Below are 14,914 nucleotides of genomic sequence, written 5' to 3' on the forward strand. Positions count from 1 at the left end.
TTTCCAAATCTAGTGTTCTTTCGTTGACCTGATCCAGAAGACGCACTTGAGACCTTGAGTATCTCAGATCCCATGATAAAATTTATTTTGTACTGAACAGTGAAGTCGTTCCACTCCGCTGCCTAGGAACCAAATTGGAACCGATTACAAACCAAAACTATTCGGTCCAGTTAAAATACACCATAGTAGAATCAACTTGGTTTCGATTCATGCTAGCAAATTTTTGAACCGAACCAAAACTGAGCCAATTGGCACTCTTACCTTTGGGTCTATCTATCAAAAGAAAGAAAAAGATAGGTTTTTTCTTTTTTGGGTTAAAAAAGAAAGATAGGTTGAATATGTGATAATGGTGACAGTTTGTCCTCGGCCAGAAGGGAAATAATGGGTTGAATATGTGAGTAGGTTTTGGCATCGGTGAGTGATGGTGGTTGTAATGGAATTTGGGGTTGGTTTTGATGATTGGTAGGCGACGTAGGGCAAATTGATATTTTGTTATAAATACTAACAGATCTCTACAGTTGTGGTTCGATCAAACACTCAATAATATTATGTGTTCTATCATAGTATCAAGAGCATGAGGTATTTTTTTTATCTTTTCCTTCTCTGATCTCTTGCTTTTCCTAAACAGGGAAGGACTCAGTATGCGTTAATAATGAAAATCGGTGGAGCGAGAGGTAGGTAAAGGGAAGAGAGAAGATGGTTCAGCGCAGCAGTTGAACAACGGCGGGTATGAGGAGCAGCGGCTGAACTCGGCGGAGTTTTAACGGCGGGAAGAAGAAGAAGAGAGGATGCTCAGTGGAGCTTCTAATGCTCTGATACCATGCTAGAACTTGGTGTATTATACAAAGAATCCGCAACTGTACATTGTTGAGATCTACAAGAAGAGTCCTAAGCACATTGTAACAGGACATACAATGGCAACATATAATAAAGAAACCCGATATACATTCCCTTTGTTTAATCTGGATTTGAGTGATTCCATGGGTATTAAGAGGTTTTAATCCCCTCCAAGATGCTGAACACCACAGCTTCTTCCAATTGATCAGCATTTCTAGCCTACTACAGTTCCTGCACAGAGTGGTTTTTTTGTTTAGTACATAAGATTAACAATGCTTTCACTCCACTAGTGAAGGAATCAGTAAGCATGAGTGGGTGTTGATATATACACTTTGATTGTAGATTGTGGTTTCCTTATGACTTCTTTTACTGTAGCTTTTGGGAACAATGATGTTGAAATCGCTAACAGTCCACTCTGCAACTTCCTCTGTTTCGCTTATATATATCTCAGTACCCAAGTCAATTGATGACCAATATCTCTTTGCTGGTTTAGTATCTGGCTCCTGCATGATTATATCCAAGTAAGAAAATAGTTACAACTTGTTGAAGTGAAGAAGAACATTAATCTAAGTGATACAGACCTGGTAGAAGTATAGTGACTCTGACAACCTCCCTACATCCAGCTCCCAAGTTCTGGCATTACCAATCCATCCCTCACCTTTTTTTGTTGGGTACCCATAATCTCCCCAGACTGGGTGTGGTAGTAGTTGAAGTATCTCCTGAGGCTGAGGGTTGCTGTAAGGATCACAATAGATATATGGCTCTTCTAAGTTTACTGCATTCCCTGGTGAGCAATAAAGATGATAAGCATCATAAGGGAAGTTCTCCATGTCAGTGCGATGGACTCGGGTGCCATTAGGAAAGGTATGATAAAACGGGCAGCGCGTAAGGTTTTGGGCACAGCACCGTACTTCTGTGACAGGATTGATGATCATCTCACTATATCGTGTGACATCTGTCGTCACATCGCCGTCACAAGGACGACCATCATTCTTCCAACAACTTCCTATGTCCATGAGGTAGAATTGGCTACTTGCACCTCCTCCTCTCTTTATGTCTAGAGTGAACCTAACTTTGAAATTGGGAGACTTTGGTATCTGTAAATTGTTTGTGCATTCTTAGTAGCTGAAGTTAATTTGATAACACAGGAGAGACACCCACTAATCAAATGAAGGGTCTAATTCAATTATGAAAAGTAGTAGTAGAAGAACTTACAATTTTTGACATTCCCCTGGTTTCATAATGATACCCACCAGAAAATCCTCTGGTGGCATCTGATCTTAAGTAGAGCATAAGCCATGGATACTTAGGATTTGTCCTCAGCACATGATGGAACTTCCAACTACCTTTCCCAAGCTCTTTCTTCCAAGTCACTGAGTAGTAGGAGGTATTTGGAATTGGCCCATTCTTAACATTGGCATCCAAGTCCCATGTCCCATAGAAAGCACCCCATAAGATTTTAGTCCCCTGCTCATCTTGATGCAAGCTTGTGTAATCATGGTATATTAATGGCATGTTCATACACCCTTCGCCGAAGCACGGGAATCTTGAGTCTTGTGGGAAGGGTTCCGATTTCTTCCCGTTATCTGGGCAAGCTGCTGTTAGTGAATCCATGTTGCCACTCTTGAGCATGATCATCCAAAACTGCCATGGCCTTGGTACATCCCTTACCTGGCATTTGTGACCCAAGAATAGTTCTTTCCTGGCTGCAAATTGGTTTACATTGTGTACATGCCCATCAAAGGAAGAGTTATTGACACCTAGCTTGTTGTCTCTCTCTTTCACCTTGTGGATTAACCTTACATCTAAATAAAATCAATAATAAGGTCAGAAAAATGAAGCATTTGTATGTTAATTCAACCAAATCAATACAACATTTTACATTAATTATGCCATGGAAACTGATTCTTTATTGGAGCGAGGAAGAAACACCATACCATGTGCAGGGGAGCTGATTCCAGTTCTTATTCTCTTGCTCGACCCTTTTCAGGCCTCATTCTTACAGGTATCCATGGATCCAGATTAAACCCGACCCAAAATAAGGATGAAACTTTGAAGGTACCTGGGCTCGCAGTCAAAGAAATGGAATCTCGTATTTTAAAAAACATTAAATCTAGGAGCGTATTTGTCAATCAAAAGGGGAAGTGAATCATTAATTCCATTTCCTTGGCAGTGAGCCCAAGTAACAGAAAAGTTCCTGCAACCTCGGTAACAGCAAATTTTTTTCCTTTAAGAGTACTCTTACAAGTTAAAACTCTCAAAGCTTGAAATGAGTGGTGGACATCATTCCATGTAGAGATTTTTATGCTATAATGAAGAGGGTAAAGAAGGATCTGGGTAGTTTAGGTATAGGAGTCTAAAACTCAATTCTTCTCTATTTTCTCATTTCAGAATACGTTCTAGACCCATAATCTATTTGGAGAATGCATACCAATCACTGCTTTAAAGAACCATCTTTGCTGGAAAACAACTAACCTGGAAATTGAGAATCATCTACATCGAAGCAGTCAGCAGCTCTGGGACTACCCATGGAAGGAGTTTCATATCCAACCTCATTGCACTGATTCCATGCTTCAATTGCCACCCTCAGACCATCTCTCCTCATTCCAGGATCACCAACTGCAGATACATAATTTTCTTCTCCATTGGAGAAACCAAATGTAGAAGTAAAAAAGAACAGGGAAAGCAAAAGGTAATAACTCATTATCCTCAGCCCTCAAGAGTACTATCACTTCTAAACTTAAGATCTCTTACTCTCTCTCTCTCATAAAGACCAAGGCCTTATTATATAGAACTCAACAACAACTTAGCCTTATGTCAAATGGATAATTCCTATCTGTTAATTTAGATGGATAAGTTCCTTTAGTACTATCAAGACATCAAAGTATCTTTCTGTATTATTTACTTTTACACTTCTCTGTCAACCTCTTACTCTCTTAACTAAACAATAGTTACCCAACAAACTCTCTCTCTCTCTCTCCTCAAAATGGATAATCACGGGTGGAGAAAAATTTATGGATAGAATAGCTTCTTTCTTCGAGAGACTATTTATAGGTAAGCTAAATCGACAAACTCTCCTACGGTCTTGCTAGGACTTATTCATTTCAGTGAGACCCGTTCAGGAATCCGACAGATGGCTCCATGAGCTTCTCAACGGCTCCATGAACTGCCACATAACACAAACACTCTACAAGTTCTTGCTGCCCTCGGAGCTGATCCATATGCTGCCACCTCAGGGTTGCAAGATTAGCCTTCACTTTCCCTCTCCCTCAACAGGTATTTTACTAGATACCTAGCACCCAGAGCTACCACTTGGCTGCTCCTTCTCTATTGTCTCAGTCACACCTCGGCCATGGCCCGGGATTCTTGAAGGTGGAATTGCAGAATGGCAGAGATCCTTCTTTGTCGTCCCCCTCGAAAGGGAATCTTAATCCGAGCCTTCTCATCCTCATGGCAATGTTCCTCTACAGATCACACACAACACCATTTTACTTCCAGCCCACGTGTTCTTGTAAGAGGAACACATTTGGTTGAATTTCATTAGAATGTTAATTACTCTGCCTAATTAATCCCTAAAATGGGTCTTTGGATTTAATGACGTGGAACCTAAACCCTTGTACATTGTTGCCGATTCTGCACTGCGAAATTGAGATTGAAATGGCATCAATGTAGTTGGACCGAATGGGTAGATCGGCATCTGTGAAACGATCAGAATCCGAGCTGTTCACAACACTCGAACAGGGCATTTCCAGCCAATCCTCGAAAGGATCGGAAATAAGATGGCGTCACCTTCTCTTATTCGCGGCTGCAACACCTCATCCCCCTATGTTCCTCCCTCAACCCCTGCTTTCACGCCCTCCGATGCAACCCAACCGTACCCACCGCCCTTGCTCCCTCCTACTTGCTCCTACAACTCGGTTTGGTTCGGGGGTTCTTGCAGAACCGCATGGATCACCCCCTTGCCGCTGCTACTCCCCACAAACCCAACCCCTTAAGAAGTGGTCATAACATAGGTGATGAATAGCAGAAAACCCACAAAGATTATGTAATGATTTGTCAACCATTATCTAATGCTATGTCAAAGGCTTTTGGGACTTAAGGGTTCAAATGCTGCTATTGTTCTTAATGCTTTCATAATTTTGTGCTCGGCCGGGTGTGAACTCTAACACCTTGAAATCTTATCCGGGAGCATTTTTATCTTTTGACCATTATAGGATTAGGGTGACTTAAAAGTGGAGATACTAGATCATGGAGGATGCATAAATATTTGATAAGTGCTAAAAACCATTCATTAGATATAACTATATTGTAGAATAACTTTAGAAATTTTTGCCCTGAGAATTACCATTTTACTGTTGGATCCTGATTTATCATTTTGCCAGTGCATCATAATTTAAGTTCTCTTTTTTATTTTTTGATTTTAATCTTCAACCTAATATTGACTTATTTAGTTAAGAATAAGATTTTATATCAATTCTAGTGGGTCACCGTTAGATTTTGATTAAAACATCCTTGGAGCGCAAGCTTTAGGATTTCCGGCGAGTGTGTCCTGTTGTTCTCTTGGTTTCCAATTGTTCGTCCTTTTTCTTCCGTTCTCTAGTCCTCTTTTTTTGTCTGGCTATACTAAGGGTGTTTCCGGACGTCCTTTTCGCTCCTCTTTTGGAGTCCTATCTGGTTTATTCCCCTTTCTCGTGTTCCTTTTTGCTTGTTCTTCTGTCTCCCTTCTCTGCTTCCTTCTCAGCGCCTCCCCAGGCCATTCAGGTTTGAAAATTTCTGGTTATTGGAACGATCCTTTCAAAACATTGTTTCTCAAGCTTGATCAATTTCATCATTTGGCTCGCCATCCTCAGTTCTATGTAATAAGCTTCTTTTTCTTAGTAGTGCGTTATATCACATTGGAATAAGCACGCGGTTGGAAATTTACATTTGAGAATCAAGAATTTATGTCTTCAATTGGATTCTCTTCTTGATGTTCCTACTTATCTTAGAGACGAACATTGGTATACAAATGAGAGTTACTTATCTTCTTCTCTTCGACGAGCAATTCAACAGGAAGAGATTCTTTGGGAACAAAAATCCCACAGCAATTGGGTGACATATGGTGATTCCAAAACTCGATTTTTTCATCTCACAACGGTGAAAAGGAGAACTCGCAACCAAATCCGCTTTCCTAATCATAATGGGACATAGCATTTTAAGGAGATCTATACAGCTTCTGTGTCCAACTGGGACAATGAGTATTTTATCCCTATCAGGAACGGAGTGTCTCTTGATGATAATAATGCTCTTCTTCCTCCAGTTACGGATTTGGAAATCAAGAACACTGTCTTCAGTATGTCACCCAACAAGTCTCCTGGTCCAGATGGATTTTCAGGAGCATTTTTTCACAAGGTATGGGATTCAATTGGCCACTATTATTTCAACTGTTAAATCTTTTTTCACTTCTGGGATCTTCAGTAGGAAACTGAATCATACTTTCATTAGCCTCATTCCTAAGTTGAGTTGCCTTCTATCGATAGGTGATTTTAGACTTATAAACCTATGTAATTTTGTCTATAAGATCATTTCCCGTATGTCAATCGTTTGCGGCCATTGATTCATAAATTAGTCTCATTAAACCAAAATGGCTTTATAAAAGACCGTCATATTCAAGATAATGTGCTTATCTCACATGAATTATTCCATTATATGAAACAAAAGAAGAAAAGGAAGTTTAGTTGGATGGCCATTAAATTGGATATGTCTAAAGATTATGACTGGTTGGAATGGGGTTTTCTTCAACGGGTCTTAGCCAATTTTGGTTTTGCTTCTAGTTGGATTGATCTTGTCATGTTTTGTGTCAAAACTTCACAATACTCTGTTCTCTTGAATGGTTCTTCCTTATCTTTTTTCACACCCCTCAAGTGGTATTCGACAGGGTGATCCTTTATCGTCTTACCTTTTTGTATTATGTGCTGAGGTCCTCTGTTCCCATTTGACTCTTGCACAAACTCAAAAAAGATTAAGGGGATCAAAATTTCATGTAGGAGTGAAGCAATATCTCATATAGCCTTTGCCGATGACTTAATCTTATTTAGTAAAGCTAACTCCAAAGAAACTAGAGCTTTTCAGTTAATCCTTGGTAAATGCTGTCAATTTTCAGGTCAATCTATCAATTTATCCAAGTCCTGTGTTCATTTCATCCCAAATGTCCCTTCTTTCGAACGGCAGATGAAATCCCACTTTGGCCTTTTCTCCCATTTCTTCAGTTGACACTTATTTGGGGATTCCTCTTCAAGGCAGCTGCCTCAACAATATTCAATGTCAGAATCTTCTTGTTAGAGTCAATGCCAAAGTGGGTGGAAATCAACACTGTTGAGTATTGCAGGAAAACATACTCTCATCCAATCCACTTTAGCATCGAAGCCACAATATTACATGTCTTGTTTTAGGTTTCCCCACTCCATCCACAAAGACCTTGATTCTGCTAGTCGCAATTTTTATTGGGAAAATGGTGATAAGAATCTTGTTCATACTATTAGTTGGAATTCTATTTGTCGTTCAAAGAAATCTGGTGGTTTAAATCTTAAGCTTTCCTCACTTATGAATGAAGCACTTCTACGTAAGAAAGCATGGGAACTGCTAAATCACCAAAACTCGTTATGGGGAACGATGATTAAGTCCAAGTATTTTCCTAATATTGATTTCCTCCATGCCACATGCCCTTCTAATGCATCTTGGGGTTGGAAATCCATGTTCCAAGCACGTTCTACTCTATTGAAAGCACTTTTTTTCTTTTTTATCAAAGTTGGACATGGTCGATCTATCAATCCTTGGACAAATCCGTGGATTCCAGGATTTCCTCCTTCAAGTTCACCATTTCCTCTTACTCAAGGTGCGCCTCTAAGGGTTGCTGAACTTGTCGATTCACATGGTCATTGTTGGAAGTCTGATCACATATTTTTAGCTGAAGCAATTTTATCTATTCCCTTGCCGCTATTCCCTACTGAAGACACATATATATATATGGGCTCCTACAGCTAAGGGCAATTTCACTGTCTCTTTGGCCTATCGACTTGTTCTTCTGAGTCACGTTTCCAACTTCAACACTATTTGGCAGAAGACATGGCATATAAAAATGGCTCCTAAAGCAAGATTTCTTATTTGGAAACTAATGCTTGATAGAGTGCCACAGTTGGGTTTGCTCACGAGTTGGGGCTTTCATTTGGATGGTCTATGCCCATTATGTTCTTATACTCATCTAGTCACAACAGATCATTTATTTCTTCGTTGCCCTCTTGCACTAGCCCTTTGGATGGCTTATAGTTTTCAGTTGAGCAGTTCTTTTAACAAGATTCAGGATTGGGTGGCTTTTATATTAAGTCTTCAAGAAATTCCACCAAAACAAAGATGTGTGGAATCATGGCGAGCTTATTATGGCATATTTGGACCTCTTATACTACTGCATCGTTTCGCCAATCCATTCCTGATGCTTCTGCCCTCTTGAGACTAATGAATACATTTATGGCTACATATCTATCTTCCCAAAATTCGCCTTCACGATCTAGTAGGACGATCCACATTTCTTGGAATCCACCACCATTTAACTTCATCAAAGTGAATATAGATGGTTCTTGTCTAGTTTCCCTTGGTCCTGCTAGCATTGGTGGATTTTCAGAGACTCTAATGGACGGTTCATCTCATGCTTATCAGAATTTATTGGCTTTTCATTTGCCTATGTGGCTGAAGCTCTAGCAATATGACAAGCTATTTTTATTGCAGTCTCTAGGAACTTCACTCATCTAATTATAGAAAGTGATAATTTAGGAGTTATTTCTTTATTGTGACCGACCGCTTCTACACCTCCTTGGAGAATATTAGTAATTATTGATGATTGTTACAGATTAGCCTCACAACTCCAGTCAGTTATCTACGCCCATGTTTACCGGCAAGGCAATCAAGTGGCTGATGCTTTAGCTTCTTTTGGTTCTTCTAATCATCTTTTTGTAATTTGGGATAACTCCCCACCTGCATCCCTCTCTTCTTTATCATCTTTGGATTTTTGTTATACTTTTTTTCCCAGAATTGTATCTTTCCCTCCTGTAACATAAGTTTATATCTACTACCAAAAAAAAAAAAAAAAATTATATCACAAGTACAATTAACTAACAAGTGGATAAGACTTAATTAACTGACAACCTTAATTGACTAATTGTTGTGAATTAATAATAAACAGAAGATGGCTGTCCTAATAAAATCATAGACCTTCATTTTGAAATTTAGACAGCCTTGAGCATCAACGGAGATAAAGTAGAAAAATCGTGGACCTCCTAAAACTTTCATTAAATTCGGAGTTAATTTGATACACCAAAAAATGCATGTACTCGGATAGGTCACTATCAGGAAGTTTTCTATACTCGAGAATGAGGATGGTGGTAGAGGAATATAGATTTGATTTTTTATATGATTTTTTTATTATAACAACTTTTATGAGTCCTTTAAATTCGTAAAAAGTTAGAAGTGATTTGAGTTCAGGAAAAATGGGTTAATGAGTTTTTAAAATTTGTTGGACAAAATCTGTTATAGTGTGAAGACCATTTTTTAGGGGGATTGATACCTAACCTAAGAAGGTTTTTATTTTATTTTATTTTCATATGAGTCTTATATATATGAGTTAGGTTTCAATAGGATCTAATTTCAACTTATTTGGAATTTCAGAGATATTTATTTTCTATTTTTCTATGTCAATAGGCAGAATAGGTTAAGGTAGAATTTTAATGAAATTGCATAGGAAGATACAAAGATTTTTCTATCTTGAATGATAAATGAAATCGATATTTAAAACGACATCAAGGTGAGTGGAACCTCTACCCTAACTTGCTTATGTTTATATTATTATTCAAAATAGAATCTTATAAACACTAGATCTATTCTAAACCTTTGATTTCATGGTGTTTTGTAATAATAAAAAATATGATTTTTCATAAGAGAATGAAATTTTGTTCCATGATTTGCATTATGTGTACAAAATCGAATTTTTCAAATTGAGCATTGATTACATGATGTTAATTACTAATATTATGTGTTAAGTTGTGATTATGATTACATTGAGCAAAGTACTATGTGCATCACATGATTTTTATACCACATGAGTTTTTGTTTGTGTCTGTGCTCTTTTAAATTTAGTTTACATAATTTTACTATTTTCATATATGAAATGCGTTGTTTGTTATGATAATAATGCTTTACATTGCCGACTTTGATTGAGGAGAGATGTGAGACTTCTTTGATCATTGATTTGTTATTTATAGTTGTTGTTTAGATGATTTTTAACAAAAATTGAAGCTGATTTCATGTTCACATAGGCTATGTCTGGTAGCCAAGAGAAGAAAAGAAAAAAGAATCTAGAAAAGAAAAGAAAAGAAAGGAAAAGAAAAGAGAAGAAAAGAAATAAAAAGATGAGAAAATAAAAAGAGTATGTATGTTTGGTTACTATTAGAAGAGAAGAAAAGAAAAGAAAAGTTTTCATATTTTCTCATGTTTTCTTGTGTTATTAGCAAGATTTTTTCTTGGGTAGTAAAAGAAAACTTCACAATTCCCAAGAGAAATTTTAAAATTTTAAAACTGAATTGTCTCTTGGTTGAAGACATACCAAGTGCAAAAAGAAATTTTTAAACCAAGAAACAAGTACAATTTTTTTTATTTTTTTCTTTTCTTCTCTTGGCTACCAAACATAGCCATAGAGATCGATTAGGATGGAATGAGAGTATTAATCATACTTGAATTCTAAATTTATTTGTATTTGAATATATGTTCCTTCTTGGATGACTTTATTGTTATTTGTCTTACCTTATCATTATTGGCGTTATAATGTTGTGGTGAGGATTGGTTTATTGAGCTTTTTCTTACTGGAACTATGGATTACTAGATGGTATAACCCACCCTGGATAGGATCTACCAATTGTTACTTAACTTTCAATTGGTATGACTTAGTCTTTGGGAGGTTAGATACTAGATAGTTTTTATGAATTCCTGTATGTTGAGTGGAGGCAATGTGGTACTATGATGCATTGACCATTTGTGGATGATATTGTCAATTCATTGTTTAGTTTTTTTTTTTTTTGAATTATTATGTGTACTTATGCGGTGATATAAATATAGCAATGTAAATATGTGGTGTGCTTTTTTTCTTGAAATTTTTTATATTATATTATGTATGTCTTTCTCGGTATTGGTTGTATGATCGTGATTTCAAATCTGTTTAGTATGGTGGTTCTATTTACTAAGTTTCTTTTCAGAGACTTACCCTCATAACTTATAGATGACGTTGGTGTGGGCTATTGTGGAGAGGATGTAAATGTTGAACCTATTGTTGATCAGCAAGAGAACATTGCTTATGGATTCGAAGAAGGCAGTGATTTTTTACTTTTAGATGATGTAAACTTTGATTAGACTTTGATGACGTAATTTAATTCAACATTATTTTAAGTTTAAAATTTGAAATTTATAGTTAAACTTTGAATTTTAATATTATATTAGTTTAGTTATCTCTTTCTTGCACTTATGTTGTGTGTGTATGCTACTCTAATTTATTATTGCCTAGAACTTAAAGATCCTGTGGACTGTTGATGTCTGAAAACCCTAGGTTGAGTTTGGAGTTGTCACATGAACTATTTATTATAGTTGATGGTTTCTAATAATATGAAATGTTTTCCAATAACTTGAAATGCCTTTTACGGTCTATATTGTGTTATACAATTGCTTTGTGGATTTTATAGTGAATCTTTATCTAATTCTTCAAAGCTATAGTGATGTTGATTATTGGTTGGCATTTGTTACGTCTTATTGTTCTTCCAAATGCTCAATCATGGCTCTTCTCTAATTTGATTTATTTCATCCTTTATGTCAAACCTGTTTAACAGTTCTACCTAGGAACCTTAGCAAAACCATTTGTGGTTGGTGCTACCTGATGCTCTGATAATTGTTCTTAGTGTCACATTACCATTTATATTATTGTGTTTATATTGTTGCAATTCCATTGATATAGAAACTGAAATGACAAGGAAGGGAAAGAACAATACCGAGTATGTGACATATTAACGGATTTGGCTCTTTTATAGCGTGGGGGTGAGCCATATATCATTTTGCTCACTACAGTAGTGCGAGACTTGGAATTTATTGATCCTGTAGTGTGGTTGGCTCAAACCTTAAGGAAAAACATATGTTGACGATACACCTTATCATCTTTTATAACCAAATCCCTTTTGGATCGATGCAAGTTTTTTATTTTTTATTTTACGAGAGGGATTGATATGCCACCAGTATCAAGTATGCTAGTGGATAGCACCAATAGGATCATATGATGGAGTATCATTCAGGAAGGATATGAGAGTCATTTCAGAAAAGGAAGAGAGATAGACACAATGGGTGCTAGCATACTTGATATCGGTGACATACCCAACCTTTTCCTTTTTTTTTTTTTTTAAACAAAATAGGGTTTGTCTGTGCGTGGGAATTTCTTCTCTACCTTTGGCATTCATCCCACCATTTCCAATAGACCATTAGTTCATCTCGTTGTCTCTAATAGGCCGCCGGTGACTTCTCCTTTCTTTGTGCGATTTTCATCTAAACTAGTGGTTCTCTGCTTTATTTATGGAGAAAATTTAACTCCCCTTCCTTGGCTATTTCATTTATTACACTCCCATTCCCTGGGAAGTTTAAAATTACAACCGTGCCTAGTAGTTTTAATACTGTTAGAGTTATCTGTTAAATGTCATTTTTATCCCACCCCCTTTGTTTTAACCTAGTCATCTTCTTCCCAAGACACCAGAAAAAGCTCTGGTTTAACCTAGTTCTATTCTTCCATATGGCCATACCTGATTTTTTTCTTCCCTTATTATGTTCTTTCCTCCCTTACCTGATTCTGATTTTCCATCTCTCACCTGATTCGGTTCCTCCCTCCATCCCCTTGGTTTGTCAAGAAAAATTGGAAAAAAAGCAACTAACATGAGTTTATCAGATACACCATATTACCAAAGGAAAACATATCTCTTTGTATTGTTGGTTCCAACCTGTTGATGATGATGTGAGGTGCCTTCGTCCTCTGTGAGCTTCGCATCCATCCTCATGTATTTATAGAGAACTATTGGGAAATTGGATCGAATATTGTCATTGTTGGCAACTATTTTGGAACTATTGGTTCAATGGTTCAATGGTTAATTGAAGAGAGTTGATGTGGTTCGATTGGTTTAATTTCAAAGTGGAACCGGTCTGGTTTAATTTAGTTAGATCAATATAGCCAATTACATGGTGATGATGTCAACATGCACTATAGTCCAAGTCTTATATGGAATCAATATTTCAGTAGCCTAATTAGTGTAGAAGTTGTCACACCCCGTTCACACAGAACCGGACCAGTGATAGGGTTAACTCCGGTTAACCCAAACCTGCCAGGATCATTTGACACAGTATCCAACCACAACACAGACACAACTAAGAAAATGTTCAACAGTTCAGTGGAAGACTTAATTTACCTGTAAATATCCCCAATATACTTGATACCCAAATTGTAATACATAGTTAAATACATGTGGGCCCACAGGCATGATATTTACATAAAAAGAATACAATTTACATATCAAGTACACAAAAGGGATCATCAAAAGAATAAAAAAGTAACCCTATATGGAGTCACTGCTGTGGTCCCACAGCACAACCCTCGCACGTGGGATGAGTTCACTAGCTAAAAGAGGTGCACACGTGGGATGAGCTCACTAGCTCAGTAAGTGAAAAGGAGGACCACACAACAGTCCACACAACAATCACAATCATATGCACTACATGCTATGTAATCCATTTTTCATCACATCCACCTAAACCACATTACTAAGTCTTTGGTTTAGTGCTACTACAACCACAGTGCGCGTATACTCCAGGTACGAGCCACGAACTCCATCCCGCAATACGCCCATAGCGCTGTCGGAGAAGGCCCACCATGAGTACTTAGAAAAGTAAAACATGCCTACCACCGGCTCTCAACATGAAAGTAAATGATAGAAAATAAAGGTGCTGACTCCAGCAATTTAAAAGCAGTACGATTGACCCTCTTGAATATACCACTGGGGTTACCGACTGTCCTAATGACCAGCCGGGCATATGTCTAACCGCCACAGTGACCCGACAACCACGACCACTGCTTCCCCCCAAATGGTAACCCAACACCTCAACCCCTGTTGGGAAGGGTCGTAGCACGGGAAGATGATAATCCTACACTGCATGCTTCTATATGACATAATACGATTGCATAGTGCCACCGCGTCCCATTCCACGGGCCACCATTGCACTCATTTCCAAACCGACTACGGCATCTAGTCTATTAATGCATTATGCACAATGATGTCAACATTCATCATATAAGCACATCACCATTTGATATTGAGAAAATAAACACAACACGAATGGCATAAAAATATGAGGATGGCTAAGCTACATAGCATTCGCATGATGACATGGCTCGTCTATATACAATTAAATGAATGCCAAACAAGCCTTGAAACAAGGTCAAACGTCCTCTCCCCACTTACCTGTTGTGTACAAAGATTCGCGCCCGGTACGGGTGAGATCCAGTGCGAGAAGCGTAAGTTTTGGTGAACCTATCATAAGTGAACGGGGTTAGCATTTTGCCACTTTGGGGTCAAAACTAACAAGATTTAATGACAAAATCATGTTTAGAATCCTAAAAGAAGGTCGCACGTCCATTTTGGGTCCGTTCGGACGTAAAAATCACGTTGGGAGTCTCTCAGGTGGGTCGGACAGCCCACCTGTCTTGACCCACGAACCTGCAGGTAGGTCGACCCACCGGTCCTAACCCACCGATTATGACCAGCGGGTAGGTCGGCCCGTCGATTGGTCCCGAGGGCCTGCTAAGACCGACGGGCAGGTTGGCCCACCGGTCGGCCCGTCGATAGGGCCCGTCAGTTGGCCCTGCTAAGACCGACGAGTAGGTTGGCCCGCCGGTCGGCCCACCAGTTGGGCCCGTCGGTTGGCCCTGAGGGCCTGCCCTCTCAGGCAGGTGCCCTCAGGCGGGCCATTTGGCCCA

General features: G+C 38.3%; 1 protein-coding gene across 1 annotated transcript; it reads right to left on the bottom strand.

Annotated features, from left to right (window-relative positions):
- Positions 1-821: 821 nt before the first annotated feature.
- LOC122086423 lies at positions 822-3,839 on the bottom strand. Its single transcript, XM_042655222.1, has 5 exons — positions 3,313-3,839; positions 2,053-2,642; positions 1,419-1,934; positions 1,167-1,340; positions 822-1,068 (listed from the first exon to the last, which is right to left on the bottom strand). Exons 1-5 carry the CDS (start codon positions 3,539-3,541, stop codon positions 1,060-1,062), a joined length of 1,518 nt encoding a protein of 505 aa, XP_042511156.1. The 5' UTR covers positions 3,542-3,839; the 3' UTR covers positions 822-1,059.
- Between the last annotated feature and the right edge of the window lie 11,075 nt (positions 3,840-14,914).

The sequence above is a fragment of the Macadamia integrifolia genome, chromosome 8 (genome assembly GCF_013358625.1).
Source record: "Macadamia integrifolia cultivar HAES 741 chromosome 8, SCU_Mint_v3, whole genome shotgun sequence".
Lineage (NCBI taxonomy): Eukaryota > Viridiplantae > Streptophyta > Magnoliopsida > Proteales > Proteaceae > Macadamia > Macadamia integrifolia.